This window comes from Oncorhynchus mykiss, chromosome 22 (genome assembly GCF_057628025.1).
Source record: "Oncorhynchus mykiss isolate SJ-2025 chromosome 22, ASM5762802v1, whole genome shotgun sequence".
NCBI classification, from domain to species: Eukaryota; Metazoa; Chordata; class Actinopteri; order Salmoniformes; family Salmonidae; genus Oncorhynchus; species Oncorhynchus mykiss.
Window position 1 is genome coordinate 52659947 of NC_143043.1, and position 17500 is coordinate 52677446.

General features: G+C 41.8%; 1 protein-coding gene across 1 annotated transcript in view; it reads left to right on the forward strand.

Moving 5' to 3' along the window:
- The window catches only part of LOC110502188 (uncharacterized), a 146226-nt gene that overhangs the window by 105589 nt on the left and 23137 nt on the right, over positions 1-17500 (forward strand). Inside the window, exon 2 of the mRNA XM_021580043.3 lies at positions 16052-16201. Within this exon, the coding sequence (XP_021435718.3) occupies positions 16052-16201 (150 nt within the window). The remainder of the gene's footprint in view (positions 1-16051; positions 16202-17500) is intronic.

The following is a 17500-nucleotide window of genomic DNA, read 5'->3' on the forward strand; positions in this document are numbered from 1 at the left end:
AACCACATTGTTTTTGTCACATGCGCCAAACACAACAGGTGTAGTAGACCTTACAGTGAAATGCTTACTTACAAGCCCTTTACCAACAATGCAGTTTTAAGAAAATACATTGTAAAAGTAAGAGATAAGAATAACAAATAATTAAAGAGTAACAGTAAATAACAATAGTGGGGCTATATACAGAGGGTACTGGTACAGAGTCAATGTGGAGGCTATATACAAGGGGTACCGGTACAGAGTCAATGTGGTGGCTATATACAGGGGGTACCGGTACAGAGTCAATGTGGAGGCTATGAACAGGGGGTACCGGTACAGAGTCAATTTGGAGGCTATATACAGGGGGTACCGGTACAGAGTCAATGTGGAGGCTATATACAGGGGGTACCAGTACAGAGTCAATGTGGAGGCTATCTATATACAGGGGGTAACGATACAGAGTCAATGTGGGGGGCACCGGTTAGTTGAGGTAATTGAGGTAATATGTACATGTAGGTAGAGTTATTAAATGCACAAGCATTTCGCTACACTCGCATTAACATCTGCTAACCATGTGTATGTGACAAATAAAATGTGATTTGATTTGATTTGATTTGAATATGCATAGATAATAACAGTGAGTAGTAGCAGTGTAGAAGGGGTGGCACTGCAATTAGTCTGGGTAGTAATTTGATTAGATGTTCAGGAGTCTTATGGCGGTAGAAGCTGATTAGAAGCCTCCTGGACCTAGACTTGACACTCCGGTACTGCTTGCCATGCGGTAGCAGAGAGAACTGTTTTGAGAACTAGGTTTCGTCGTACCCTCTTCATGACTGTCTTGGTGTGCTTGGACCATGTTAGTTTGTTGGTGATACGGAAGCCAAGGAACTTGAAGCTCTCAACCTGCTCCACTACAGCCCCGTCGATGAGAATGGGGGCATGCTAGGTCCTCCTTTTCCTCTAGTCCACAATCGTCTCCTTTGTCTTGATCACATGGAGGGAGAGGTTGTTGTCCTTGCACCATACGGTCAGGTCTCTGACCTCCTCCCTATTGGCTGTCTCATCGTTGTCGGTGATCAGCCCTACCACTGTGTCATTTGCAAACTTAATGTTCATGTTGGAGTTGTGCCTGGCCGTGCAGTCATGAGTGAACTGGGAGTACAGGAGGGGACTGAGCACGCACCCCTGAGGGGCCCATGTGTTGAGGATCAGCATGGTGGATGTGTTATTATCTACCATACCACCTGGGGACGGCCCGTCAGGAAGTCCAGGATTCAGTTGCAAAGGGAGGTGTTTAGTCCCAGGGTCCTTAGCTTAGTGATGAGCTATGCAACACTATGGTGTTGCAATTTGAGTCGTAGTCTATCAATAGCATTCTCACATAGGTGTTCCTTTTATCCAGGTGGGAAAGGGCAGTGTGGAGTGCAATAGAAATTGCATCATCTGTGGTATTCAAATTGGAGTGGGTTTAGCGTTTCTGGGATAATGGTGTTGATGTGAGCCATGACCTGTCTTTCAAAGCACTTCATGGCTACAGATGTGAGTGCTACGGGTCAGTAGTAATTTAGGCAGGTTACCTTAATGTTCTTGGGCACAGGGACAATGGTGGTCTGCTTGAAACATGTTGGTATTACAGACTCAGACAGGGAGAGATTTAAAATGTCAGTGAAGACACCTGCCAGTTGGTCAGCGCATGCTCGGAGTACACATCCTGGTAATCGGTCAGGACCAGCAGCCTTGTGAAGAATGACTTGTTTTTAGGTCTTACTCACATCGGCTGCGGAGAGCGTGATCACACTGTCGTCCGGAACAGCTGATGCTCTCATTCATGTTTCAGTGTTACTTGCCTTGAAGCGAGCATAGAAGTTATTTAGTTTGTCTGGTATGTTTGTGTCACTGGGCAGCTCTCGGCTGTGCTTCCCCTTGTAGTTTGTAATATTTTGCAAGCCCTGCCACATCCGATGCGTCAGAGCCGGTGTAGTACGATTCAACCTTAGTCCAGTATCGACTCTTTTCCTGTTTGATGGTTCGTCAGAGAGCATAGCGGGATTTCTGAAAGCTTCCGGATTAGAGTCCCTCACCTTGAAAGCGTCAGCTCTACCCTTTAGCTCAGTGCGAATGTTTCCTGTAATCCATGGCTTTTGGTTGGGGTATGTACGTACAGTCACTGTGGGGACGACGTCATCGATGCACTGATGTGGTGTACTTCTCAATGCCATCAGAGGAATCCCGGACCGTATTCCAGTCAGTGCTGCAAAACAGTCCTGTAGTTTAGCATCTGCTTCATCTGACCACTTACTTATTGACCAAGTCACCGGTGCACAACAGTTCAGCAGTTTAGTATTGCTTCATCTGATCACTTTTTTTTTTAAGACGGAGTCACTGGTGCTACCTGCTTATTTTTTGTTGTTGTTGCTTGTAAGCAGGAATCAGGATAGAATGATGGTCAGATTTGCCAAATGGAGGGCGAGGGAGAGCTTTGCACTTGTCTCTGTTTGTGGAGTGGTCTAGAGGTTTTTTTTCCCGTAGTTGCACATTTAAAATGCTGATATAAATTTGGTAGAACTGATTTAAACGTTCTTGGAGATTCCTTGGTTGGTTTACCCAGAGGTTTACATTTTGAGTGGAACAGAGCGATTGCACAGAGATCCATTTAGCTCAGTTTGAAATCTGTTTTTAGTGTCACACTGAATGAATGTCAAGCTCTATATCATGGAGAGGTTGTTGTTTTCCCTGTGTAAAAAAAAGAAGACTTTTCAACAAAAATCTATTGCTAATTATCCTGATATCCATTATTACCGCAATCAAGGATGTAAACAAACCAGGATATCTCGTTACACTTCAACAGCTAGGAAAACCAAGGATGATAATTACCAGTTCTTTTTTGATTGCATCTCTCGCCTACTAAGTCTCTCTCTGCAGCACAGAAGGAGGTTCAGTGATTATTTGAATCAATAATTGATGACTTGATGAAGCTAAGACGCTACAATGACTTTATTTATTTTACTGAGATATTAGTTCAGACCACATACTGCTCGTAGGCCTATGGGTTCCTAGGAGGTAGATGTACACAGTTAGGAGACCAGTAAAATGCACCCTGCTACATTCTAGCAAGTAACGGTTGTTTTGCAATCAGGGCTTGATAGTGATTGTCAGCAGTGTGGAGGAGGAGCAGACAAGTGCTTCACCTCCTCTCTTGCCCTCTAGAAGGAACAACTAGTGTCCAGTCAATAACTGTAGATGGATTCTCTGTATCTCAGCAATTTAGAGGCAACAGCTCCGACGTTGAAGGAGAAGCTGTACAATTAATTGTGACAGCCAAAATGTTGAACTCAGCATCGAACCGCTCCTTTCCCCTTCCAGCCTTTTGTCAGGAATAACATGTCATCATTAAGGTAGTATCAGCCAGTTTGTCAATCTAAAGCTGCGGATCATTCTGTATCTGTAGTCCAAGGTGTCATTCTAAAGGTGTAGTCCCAGGTGTAATTCTGTATCTGTAGTCCAAGGTGTCATTCTGTATCTGTAGTCCCAGGTGTCATTTTGTATCTGTAGTCCAAGGTGTCATTCTGTATCTGTAGTCCAAGGTGTCATTCTGTATCTGTAGTCCAAGGTGTCATTCTGTATCTGTAGTCCAAGGTGTCATTCTAAAGGTGTAGTCCCAGGTGTCATTCTGTATCTGTAGTCCAAGGTGTCATTCTGTATCTGTAGTCCAAGGTGTCATTCTGTATCTGAAGTCCAAGGTGTCATTCTGTAGCTGTAGTCCAAGGTGTCATTCTGTAGCTGTAGTCCAAGGTGTTATTTTGTATCTGTAGCCCAAGGTGTCATTCTATATCTGTAGACCAAGGTGCAACAGCAAAACGCCGCTTGAGGATTTGTTCAAGAGCATGTCGACTCAGTATATAATGTTCTACCTGCAATACCCTATATACTGGGCAAACGTTTTAACTCATTCATTGTTTTTTCTTTATTTTTAACTATTTTCTACATTGTAGAATAATAGTGAAGCCATAAAAACTATGAAATAACACATGTGGAATTATGTAGTAACTGTTATGTAGTAAGTGTTAAATGAATGAGCAGTTGTCCTAAAACCTTTGACCATAGGGGTCTTGTTGTTCAAGGAAACAATATAGCTTCCAAGTTTGTTGTAGTACGTAACTTTCCATATTATGCAGTCTGTATGACTGGTAACTCCAGATGAGAAACGTCTTGATGTAGTTAGATCAGATAGGCCTCTGAGGATCCAGATCCAAGGAGCTTTGTGGAAACTCCAGACTTTAAATGCTATTTAATGTATAACAGTACCAGTCAAGTCCCAGACTGTTTTGAGTCACTAGGCAGGTTTCCATTGACCCAGGATTATTCTAATAAAAAAAAAATTATAATAAATAAAAAAAACACACTGGAAACGTCAGCCGTAGGGGAAATATTCTGAAAATCAACATCACCTCTGTTTGACAGGGGGTGACATTATTTAAGTGTAAAACGTTCTTATTTGCGACAAATTATGATGGAAACTGACTGCCAAATAATTTTGAAAGTACGGGGTGCAGGGGATGTCGTCACGTAACTATAAAACTCCACTCTGTATTTCATTTTAAACGCCTACTACTTGCTATATATACTTATTTAAGAATAAAAATATATATATTTGCAGGACAAGGATTGTCCTGACTTTCAAGAATGCCTGAATGGCTTCACATTGCTTCTCCGGTTGGCTGCATGTAAGTTTCACCATCCAATTATATCAGATCTTCAAGGAGTGCAAGTTTACCCACGGAAACGGGAACGGACCTTTTGGCGATACGTTAGCGTATGAGAATTATGACTGAAATATTAGTAATTTTTTTGGGGCATTCCATCCCCATGCTGGCTCTTGCGGGCTACCTGAGACATGAAAAAGGTGGGAGGGTATTACAGGCTGTCACCAATTTATTTAATGAGCAATTTGCCTAATTGACACTAGTTTTTTTTTTTTTTTCGGGAATGTTGAATCTTTTTTTGGTATGACGTCGTTACGTTCAGCTGTTTGTGATCAACACAAGACAGTTCCATGGAAATGCATTGCAGCAGGTAATGGTTGAATCCATTTTTTTTGTATTTTTTATGTCAACATAAAAAAAAAATCACTGCACAAGTTATTGGAAATATAAAGGAACCAGACTGTTTAATATGTAATGAAAACACTTGGAACTAAGTAGATCTTTCTTCTAGGTTCAAATCAAATGGCATTTTAATACATTTTTATTTATACCTGTGTTTAGCAGATGTTATTGCGGGTGTGTAGCGAAATGCTTGTGTTTCTAGCTCCGACAGTGCAGTGATAAGTACTATCTGACAATATCACAACGCATACCCAATACACACAAACATAAGTAAAGGAATGGAAGTAAGAATATATACATATATGGACGAGCGATGTCAGAGTGGCATAGGCTAAGATACAGTAGAATAGCATACAGTACACACATATGAGACGAGTAATGTAAAATATGTACACACTATGTGTGTAAGTGACTAGTGGTCCGTTTTGTAAAGTGGCCAGTGATTTCAAGTCAGGGCAGCAGCCTCTAATGTGCTATTACATATAAATATATGGATGAGCGATGGCCGAGCGGCAAGGTGCAATAGATGGTATAAAATACAGTAGCCATATGATGTGATCAATGTAAGATATGTAAACATTATTAAAGTGGCATTATTTAAAGTGACATTGTTTAAAGTGACTAGTGGTCCATTTATTAAAGTGGCCAGTGATTGAGTCTCCGTGTAGGCGGCAGCCATTCTATGTTAGTGATGGCTATTTAACAGTCTGATGGCCCTGAGATAGAAGCTGTTTTTCAGTCTCTCGGTCCCACCTTTGATGCATCTGTTCGGACCTGTCCTTCTGGATGATAGCGGGGTGAACAGGCCGTGGATCGGGTGGTTGATGTCCTCGATGATCTTTTCCCTGGTCTACATGTGGATTAGCAATGGAATATCTCTTAAGGTGTTTTAAAAGTGGAGTTTTCCACTCAATACCCTGTGGGCACTTTTACCGAAGAGATGGAGAGCATACATGAATTTACAATAGTATTTTCTGAATACAATTTGCAAAGCTAATAATTTCAGTTATCTATTTCCTGCTAAATTATGCAAGTTTCCCTGAAAGTATAATAGTTTAGAGAGAAATTCCATTTCAATTTTCTAATATGTAGTTTTGAAGGGCTCTAGAAATATTAATTATGAATAAATGGGAATTATATAGATCTTTATTCGTTTTCATAATATTTAAGGACTTCATGTTCTTGACAATATTATGGCTCATGGTTGTCGACCTCTGGCTTCTTAGGATCAATTATATTTTTATTCCGCCCCCCCCCCCCCCCCACCCCCCCACCCCCCTTTTTGTGGAGCAACATCAATCGAAACACAGATGGATTTTGAAAGCAGATCTATACCGTCTGTCTCGTCTGTTGCGATGAGGTTACCCGTCACAATCAGTGAAGAGATGTGAGTGACGATCAATGTATAGTATATCAATGTATATCAATGTATAGAACATTTGAACATCTTGGCCATGTTCTGTTATAATCTCCACCCGGCACAGCCAGAAGAGGACTGGCCATCCCACATATGCTCTCTCTAATTCTCTCTTTCTTTCTCTCTCTCGGAGGACCTGAGCCCTAGGACCATGCCCCAGGAATACCTGACATGATGACTCCTTGCTGTCCCCAGTCCACCTGACTGTGCTGCTGCTCCAGTTTCAACTATTCTGCCTTATTATTATTCGACCATGCTGGTCATTTATGAACATTTGAACATCTTGACCATGTTTTGTTATAATCTCCACCCGGCACAGCCAGAAGAGGACTGGCCACCCCACATAGCCTGGTTCCTCTCTAGGTTTCTTCCTAGGTTTTGGCCTTTCTAGGGAGTTTTTCCTAGCCACCGTGCTTCTTCACCTGCATTGCTTGCTGTTTGGGGTTTTAGGCTGGGTTTCTGTACAGCACTTTGAGATATCAGCTGATGTACGAAGGGCTATATAAAATAAATTTGATTGAATTTGATTGATTGATATAGGCGCAACTATAGTGTTATCGTACTCCCAAGTAGGCCTACTTCCTGTAAGAGCTAGGTTGATCCTTCACGTTTCAGCAGAGTGGTTTCCTGTTTAGTGTATTCTTGCTACAGTGTTAGCTGTACAGCTCCAGTCTACAGGCCATGCGTGCCACTTCTGTTTGGAGATGTGTTTTAATAAAGACATAAAGACGTTGGGTAAAAGGAGAGTGAGGGATGGGTAAAAGGAGAGTGAGGGATGGGTAAAAGGAGAGTGAGGGATGGGTAAAAGGAGAGTGAGGGATGGGTAAAAGGAGAGTGAGGGAAGGCATGAAAGGAGAGTGAGGGATGGGTAAAAGGAGAGTGAGGGAAGGCATGAAAGGAGAGTGAGGGATGGGTAAAAGGAGAGTGAGGGATGGTAAAAGGAGAGTGAGGGATGGGTAAAAGGAGAGTGAGGGAAGGGTAAAAGGAGAGTGAGGGAAGGCATGAAAGGAGAGTGAGGGATGGGTAAAAGGAGAGTGAGGGATGGGTAAAAGGAGAGTGAGGGATGGTAAAAGGAGAGTGAGGGATGGGTAAAAGGAGAGTGAGGGATGGGTAAAAGGAGAGTGAGGGATGGGTAAAAGGAGAGTGAGGGATGGTAAAAGGAGAGTGAGGGATGGGTAAAAGGAGAGTGAGGGATGAGTAAAAGGAGAGTGAGGGATGGTAAAAGGAGAGTGAGGGATGGGTAAAAGGAGAGTGAGGGATGGGTAAAAGGAGAGTGAGGGATGGGTAAAAGGAGAGTGAGGGATGGGTAAAAGGAAAGTGAGGGATGGGTAAAAGGAGAGTGAGGGATGGGTAAAAGGAGAGTGAGGGATGGGTAAAATGAGAGTGAGGGATGGGTAAAAGGAGAGTGAGGGATGGGTACAAGGAGAGTGAGGGAAGGGTAAAAGGAGAGTGAGGGATGGGTAAAAGGAGAGTGAGGGATGGGTAAAAGGAGAGTGAGGGATGGGTAAAAGGAGAGTGAGGGATGGGTAAAAGGAGAGTGAGGGATGGGTAAAAGGAGAGTGAGGGATGGGTAAAAGGAGAGTGAGGGATGGGTAAAAAGAGAGTGAGGGACGTCTGCTTCATAAACATCTTTGATGTTCTAAAATTAAAGAAAATCAGCTAAAAGGTTTCCCCTCATAAAAACGGTTCACTTAAACATTTTCATTTTCACTTGGCCTCAGCTTTAGTCAATGAGATGGGGTTAAACAGTGAGATTACGTGTCATTGCAGTCTAATAGTCCATGCTCGGGACCTCTCTGTACTCCTAGCCCAGGGGAATAACACAGTCACCGTGATTGATAATAATACACTTCTCTCAGAGGGCGAGAGAGAGGCTGGGCTGGAGCTGTGCATTGTCCTGTGGGTTAGCCTCAGAGCTGCAGTGGGAGAAACATATGGGTTAGCTATAGCGCTCTGCAAAGAGACAAACCTTTGTATTAGCATTAGCCTCTGCAGAGGGAGAAAACTATAGGTTAGCTATAGCCCTCTACAAAGGGTCGAACGTTTGTATTAGCATTAGCCTCTTCAGAGGGAGAAAACAATGGGTTAGCTATAGCGCTCTGCAAAGGGTCAAACCTGTGTATTAGCGTTAGCCTCTACAAAGGGAGAAACCTTTGGGTTAGTTATAGCGCTCTGCAATGGGACAAAGCTGTGTATTAGCATTAGCCTGTGCAGAGGGAAAATCATGTGATGTTGGTTAGCCTAGCCTAGTGTTGCTAACCAGACAACTGTAGCATAGCTATGTGTTTTTTTCTCGCTGCAGAGAACGTGTGAATAGATTGGCTACCAGATGACTGTGGTGGATGTTTCTACACTGAACATACCAGACGACTGTGGTGGATGTTTCTACACTGAACAAACCAGATGACTGTGGTGGATGTTTCTACACTGAACATACTAGATGACTGTGGTGGATGTTTCTACACTGAACATACTAGATGACTGTGGTGGATGTTTCTACACTGAACATACTAGATGACTGTGGTGGATGTTTCTACACTGAACAAACCAGACGACTGTGGTGGATGTTTCTACACTGAACAAACCAGACGACTGTGGTGGATGTTTCTACACTGAACAAACCAGATGACTGTGGTGGATGTTTCTACACTGAACAAACCAGACGACTGTGGTGGATGTTTCTACACTGAACAAACCAGACGACTGTGGTGGATGTTTCTACACTGAACAAACCAGATGACTGTGGTGGATGTTTCTACACTGAACAAACCAGATGACTGTGGTGGATGTTTCTACACTGAACAAACCAGACAACTGTGGTGGATGTTTCTACACTGAACAAAAGTGTAAATGCAACAATACAACAATTTTAGTTGTTACAGTTCATATAACGAAATCAGTCAATTGAAATAAATTCATTAGAACCTGATCTCATTGTTTTCACATGACTGAGAATACAGATATGCATCTGTTGGTCACAGATACCTTTAAAAAAAATAAAGGTAGAGTCGTGGATCAGAAAACCAGTCAGTATCTGGTGTGACCCACCGTTTGCCTCATGCAGCACAACACATCTCCTTCACATAGAGTTGATCAGGCTGTTGATTGCGACCTGTGGAGTGTTGTCCCACTCCTCTTCACTGGCTGTGCGAAGTTGCACGTTGTCATACACGTTGATCCAGAGCATCCCACACATGCTCAATGTGTGTCATGTCTGGTGAGTATGCAGGCCATGGAAGATCTGGGACATTTTCAGCTTCTAGGAATTGTGTACAGATCCTTGCGACATGGGGCCGTGAATTATCATGCTGAAACGTGAGGTGATGGAGGAGGATGAATGGCACGACAATGGGCCTCAGGATCTCGTCACGGTATCTCTGTGCATTCATATTGCCATTGATAAAATGCAAGTGTGTTCGTTGTCTGTAGCTTAAGCCTGCCCATACCACAACCCCACCTCCACCATGGGGCACTCTGTTCACAACGTTGACGTCAGCAAACCGCTCGCTGACACAACGCCATACACATTGTCTGCCATCTGCCCGGTACAGTTAAAGCTGGGACTCATCCATGAAGAGCACTCTTATCCAGCATGCCAGTGGCCATCGAAGGAGAGCATTTGTCCACTGAAGTCGGTTATGATGCCAAAATGCAGTCAGGTCAAGACCCTGGCGAGGACGAAGAGCAGATAAGCGACTCGAGTCGGTTTCAACAGCTCAGATGATCCCGCAGGTGAAGAATTCGGAGGTGGAGGTCCTGGTGGTTACAAATGTTCTGTAGTTGTGAGTTACATTCTCCGGCAACGGCTCTAGTGGGCAGTCCTACAGTCGGCACGCCAATTGCACACTCCCTCAAAACTTGAGACATCTGCGGCATTGTGTTGAGTGACAAAACGGCACATTTTAGAGTGTCCTTTTATTGTCCCCAACACAAGGTGCACCTGTGTATTGATCAGCTTCTTGATGTGCCACACCTGTCAGGTGGATTATCTTGGCAAAGTGCTCACTAACAGGGATGTTTGTCCACAACATTTGAGAGAAATACGCTTTTTGTGTTTATTCAAACATTTCTGGGATCTTTGATTTAATCTCATGAAACATGGGGCCAAAACTTTACATTTTACGATCATATTTTTGTCCAGTTTATGTTCTGTGTAGCTACGTTCTCCTTTCCTGCTACAAAAGTAGCCTGAATACCCTTGAGAGTCCAGACCCCCTGTGTTTTGTAATTTAGTGTCTGGTGGAAGGGGATGGTGGAAAGGGGGGGGACCGTGTCTCGGTGGTTTAGAGGGGTAGAGGTCTGGCTCGGCAGAGTGACTGGGTGGAGGGGAGGTGTAGGAGAGGGAGAAAGGGGGGAGAGCTGTGGCACAGCGGCTCAGACGGTTAGCTTCTCTCCCAGCACCCCACCGAGCCTTGGTTCACTAACGGTGAATGGATCTATCTGCAGTGTAAATGACTTCACAGCTTCACACCACTTCCTCTGCGCCATGTTTTGTTGTTGTTTAATTGCCTAAGCTCTGTCCCCCCCCCCCCCCCGCCGCCGCCCCCCGCCCCCCATGTGTTTGAAAGGTACAGTATATTGAGGTTAATACATCCACGTTAGAGATTTACTGATGTCTTCCCTTTTTCGAACTCGCATAAACTTCATAAAATTATCTTTTCATAAAATTATCTTTCCCCACTAATTTCTCTGATCTTACATATAAACTTTTTTATTTTAATTAATTAGAGCTCTTGAGAGTAAGATACGATTGCATATGTGATCATTAAACTATATAGAGCCCAAAGCGGCCTGGATCCACCATTCTAATGAAGCATTGATACAGGCCAGTCCTAACCTAACAAATCAACACATATTTGTATGTATATACATATATCCAGGGTTACTTGTTACGAATACCTTCGATGCATTGCTTTTTCCATTCAACATTTATTTCCACCTGTGTATGAAGACCAATTGTTCGGTTTATAGATTCACAGTATACCTCAGCATGGGCTGATAATGAATTGTGTTGATGTTGAAGTGTGTTGCTTGCTACTGGTTTCAATTAGAATCACTTGTTTTAGTCTATAATATTTAGCCACAGAAGGCATTTTCCACAGCTCATCTGAACACTTGACAACAGGCACGCACACACACACACACACGCACACACGCACGCACACGCACACGCACACGCACAGACACACACACACACACAGGCACAGGCACAGGCACAGGCACAGGCACAGGCACACACACGCACACGTACAGACACAGACACACGCACACGCACAGACACGCACAGACACACGCACACGCACAGACACAGACACACACACACGTACAGGCACAGGCACAGGCACACACACGCACACGTACAGACACAGACACACGCACAGGCACACGCACACACACACACACACTGTTACACCTCTCTGGGTCTGTAATGGACTGTGATATCAGCGTTAAGTGGTGAGGTCCATGTCGGGACTGACCCCACACAATGGCCTGAGTGGGTTCTCTCCCCATTAATGACAATATTATTGGACAGCAATTTGAGCCACTTTGCGTCCTGCACTCATTGAGGAAAAAATAACCACTAAGCCTCCTGAACTGATTGACGGGTATAGAACCACTAAGCCTCTTCAGTTCAGATATGTACCAATGGACAGATGACTCAATATTTTAAAAGCAGAGGGTTTAACCTGAACAAGTGTGTGTCTGATATGGCACCCTATTCACCATATAGGAATACATTTTAATTTGATTTATTTATTTTACCTTTTATTTAACTAGGCAAGTCAGCTAAGAACAAATTATTATTTTCTATGACAGCCTAGGAACAGTGGATTAACTGCCTGTTCAGGTGGCAAACCGACAGATTTGTACCTTGTCAGCTCGGGGGATTTGAACTTGTAACCTTCCGGTTACTAGTCCAACGCTCTAACCACTAGGTTACCCTGCCGCCCCTCAGTTAAGGCTCAGTTCAAAAGTAGTGCACTATATAGCGTTTTTAAACATCGATGAAAGTTCGTCTCAGGGTTCAACTATAGCTGTTTGAAGTCTAATCTTATACCTGTGTAAAAATGCAACCATTGAATTACGTTTCAGAAAATAAAATCATGAGTAAAAAAAAGGTCTATTGTCCGCTGGGTATTTTTTGGGGCTCTTACTTTTATATTTGTTGACGGTGTGATTTCGCCTTTCAGGAGGATCTATCCAGGGCTTCATTGTGGTTTTCATGTCGGCACTAAAGGACGAGTTATAGTGTAAATAGATTCAAAGCTTGAATGATGTTACTATCTTCTTCTCTGGCCTCTGGGATGTTTGAACGGGACACCTTTGGGGAATTGGAAGTTTTAATACATCTCTTCATCCAACAGAGCTTTGAATGTACAAGTTTCCAGATATCCTATGTATTAAAGTGGCAATCCGCAAATTGAAACAATAACAAACTGTAATCCCAGCCACTGCTTTGGTAATAATCTCAGGGACCGAACCTGGATGAAATGTAGCTACTCTATAATAATAATAATAATCATAGACAGAGATATGGATGCAAGGATTGGCCAGCCATGATATCAACGTTATACTTTTGACCATGGTTTGTTTAAATTGACCTTGTTTACAAACAAGGTGAAACAAGCGTCTATTTTGGGTTTGTGATGCGGTGCCACAATTGAACTAAGCTCATAAGGCATTTATCTATAGGTTATATTCTTCAAGAATCAATGGGTACATATCATTATTTATAAGTCCAAATATAGATGTAACAACTGCAGATTGCCACCTTTGAATAAATTAGATTTCAAATATGATCTGCCCCCCTCCCAGTGAAACTACCCTCATCTCCGTTTTGCTGAAAATCAATATTCAATACCAAAAATCAAAAAAGGAGAAAATTGGGATCCAGGTGAATCAGATGAATTGGGGTTTTCAAGGAGCATTATATTAACAGGCGCTACACGTACTACAAAACATCCCACTTTGCAAATGATGCATTGCAATCAAGAGGACGTGAACAACGTGTCTGTTATTAAAATCTGAGGGTAAATAGTATACCCCCCTGTAGAGTCATCTGTTTCTAACTGACTCTGGTATAGCTTAGGATAACGGTGTCAGAAAACCCCGGTCAACACCAAGCACGGACACGCACACAGTAGCAACACTATTGTGGTGTATTCATATATAGATTAATGTATTCTATAGGGACATCACTGCCACACAGTATAATGTATTATATAGGGACATCACTGCCATAGAGTATAATGTATTCTATAGGGACATCACTGCCACACAGTATAATGTATTATATAGGGAAATCACTGCCATAGAGTATAATGTATTCTATAGGGACATCACTGCCACACAGTATAATGTATTCTATAGGGACATCCCTGCCATGCAGTATAATGTATTCTATAGGGACATCCCTGCCATGCAGTATAATGTATTCTATAGGGACATCACTGCCATAGAGTATAATGTATTCTATAGGGACATCACTGCCACACAGTATAATGTATTCTATAGGGACATCACTGCCACACAGTATAATGTATTCTATAGGGACATCCCTGCCATGCAGTATAATGTATTCTATAGGGACATCCCAGCCATGCAGTATAATGTATTCTATAGGGACATCCCTGCCATGCAGTATAATGTATTCTATAGGGACATCACTGCCATAGAGTATAATGTATTCTATAGGGACATCACTGCCACACAGTATAATGTATTCTATAGGGACATCACTGCCATAGAGTATAATGTATTCTATAGGGACATCACTGCCATAGAGTATAATGTATTCTATAGGGACATCACTGCCATACAGTATAATGTATTATATAGGGAAATCACTGCCATAGAGTATAATGTATTATATAGGGACATCACTGCCATACAGTATAATGTATTCTATAGGGACATCACTGCAATACAGTATAATGTATTCTGTAGGGAAATCACTGCCATAGAGTATAATGTATTATATAGGGACATCACTGCCATACAGTATAATGTATTCTATAGGGACATCACTGCCACACAGTATAATGTATTATATAGGGACATCACTGCCATACAGTATAATGTATTCTATAGGGAAATCACTGCCATACAGTATAATGTATTCTATAGGGACATCACTGCCATACAGCATAATGTATTCTATAGGGACATCACTGCCACACAGTATAATGTATTCTATAGGGACATCACTGCCATAGAGTATAATGTATTCTATAGGGACATCACTGCCATAGAGTATAATGTATTATATAGGGACATCACTGCCATACAGTATAATGTATTCTATAGGGAAATCACTGCCATAGAGTACAATGTATTATATAGGGACATCACTGCCATACAGTATAATGTATTCCATAGGGACATCACTGCCATAGAGTATAATGTATTCTATAGGGACATCACTGCCATAGAGTATAATGTATTCTATAGGGACATCACTGCCATACAGTATAATGTATTCTATAGGGACATCACTGCCATAGAGTATAAAGTCATTATTATAATCTACTGTTTTTTATCCACTTGTAAGGATTTAATTTCAACCAGTTTTGCTGAGCTGAGATTAAATTAGACCTCTTATCTTTCACTGAGCTGAGATAGAATTAGAATCCCTCTGACACTGAGCTGAGATAGAATTAGATTCCTTATCTTCACTGAGCTGAGATAGAATTAGATTCCCTCTGACACTGAGCAGAGATATAATTAGACCTCTTATCTGTCACTGAGCTGAGATAGAATTAGATTCCCTCTGACACTGAGCTGAGATAGAATTAGACCTCTTATCTGTCACTGAGCTGAGATAGAATTAGATTCCCTCTGACACTGAGCTGAGATAGAATTAGACCTCGTATCTGTCACTGAGCTGAGATAGAATTAGAATCCCTCTGACACTGAGCTGAGATATAATTAGATTCCCTCTGACACTGAGGTGAGATAGAATTATAATCCCTCTCTGTCACTGAGCTGAGATAGAATTAGATTCCCTCTCTGTCACTGAGCTGAGATATAATTAGATTCCCTCTCTGTCACTGAGCTGAGATAGAATGAGATTCCCTCTCTGTCACTGAGCTGAGATAGAATTATAATCCCTCTCTGTCACTGAGCTGAGATAGAATTAGATTCCCTCTCTTTCACTGAGCTGAGATATAATTCAATGTCAGTGTCAGAGAGGGAATCTAATTCTATCTCAACTCAGTGACAGAGAGGTGTTCTAATTCTATCTCAACTCAGTGTCAGAGAGGGAATCTAATTCTATCTCAACTCAGTGACAGAGAGGTGTTCTAATTCTATCTCAACTCAGTGTCAGAGAGGGAATCTAATTCCATCTGAACTCAGTGACAGAGAGGTGTTCTAATTCTATCTCAACTCAGTGTCAGAGAGGGAATCTAATTCTTTAAGCGTTTCGATACACTCGCATAAACATCTGCTAACCATGTGTATGTGACCAATACGCTTTGATTTGATTTGAGTTGAGATATAAGTTAGATTCCCTCCCTGACAGAGGTGGTGTTGTCCTTGTTGTTTATTCCAGGACTACGCGGAGAAGGAGAGGACGACGACCATGGCCAAGGCCTTGGAGGACCTGAAGGCCAACTTCTACTGTGATCTGTGTGACAAGCAGTACTACAAGCATCAGGAGTTTGACAACCACATTAACTCTTATGACCATGCTCACAAACAGGTAATGGACCTGTGAACACACACACACACACACACACACACACACTTGTAACGCATTGTATTCAACCTTAAGATTGTTTAATCGTTTGTTAATCTTTTGTACACCAAATTGAGGTGTTCATTGACTAGACAAATGGGTAAACACTGTGTGACTAAGACACAATTGTTTAAAAAAATGTGACATAGTAGGTTGCAATGGCACAAGACAAACAATGTAAGTTAACCTGTATGAAGGGTCCTGTATATACTATACATATATACTATATACTATACAGTGGTCAATGGCTGTAGCCCTTTGTGAAGGGTCCAGTAGCAATTGCAGAGGTACACTTTCAATTTCAACTCCGAGGTCCATAAATCATATGGGGGCAGGCCAATGTTGGTGTTGCTGTTGTTATTGTTCTAGTTGTGGTTGTTGTTGTTGTTTGCTTACCAACACTGCCTTCAGAAAGTATTCATACACCTTGACTTATTCAACATTTTGTTGAGTAATCCTGAAATCAAAATGGATTAAAAGTAATTGTTTTCACCCCATCTACACACAATTCTCCATAATGACAAAGTGAAAACATGTTTTTAGAAAATTTAGCAAATATATTGAAAATGGAATAAAGAAATATATAATTTTCATAAGTATTCACACCCCTGAGTTAATTCACTGTAGAAGCACCTTTGGTAGTGATTACAGCTGTGAGTCTTTCTGGGTAAGTCTCTAAGAGCTTTCCACACCTGGATTGTACAACATTTGCCCATTATTCTTTTCAAAATTCAAAATTCTTCAAAATGTTTGTTGATCATTGCTAGGCAACCATTTTCAGGTCTTGCTATAGATTTTCAAGTTGATTTAAGTCGAAACTGTAACTCGGCCACTCTAGAATATTAATTGTTTTCTTGGTAAGCAATGCCATTGTAGATTTGGCCTTGTGTTTTAAGTTATTGTCCTGCTGAAAGGAGGATTCATATCCCAGGGTCTGGTGGAAACAAGACTGAACCAGGTTTTCGTCTAGAGTGCAAAGCTGTCATCAAGGCAAAGGGTGGCTACTTTGAAGAATTTAAAAATCTAAAAAAAGATTTGTTTAAATTTTTTTGGGTTAACACATAATTCCATATTTGTTATTTCAAAGTTTTGATGTCTTCACTATTATTCTACAATGTAGAAAATAGTAAAAATAAAGAAAAACCCTTGAATGAGTAGGTGTGTCCAAACTTTTGACTGGTACTGTACATATTAACTCAGTCACCTCCACTACCTCGCACCCATGCACATTGACTCAGTACTGGTACTCCTTGTATACAGCCT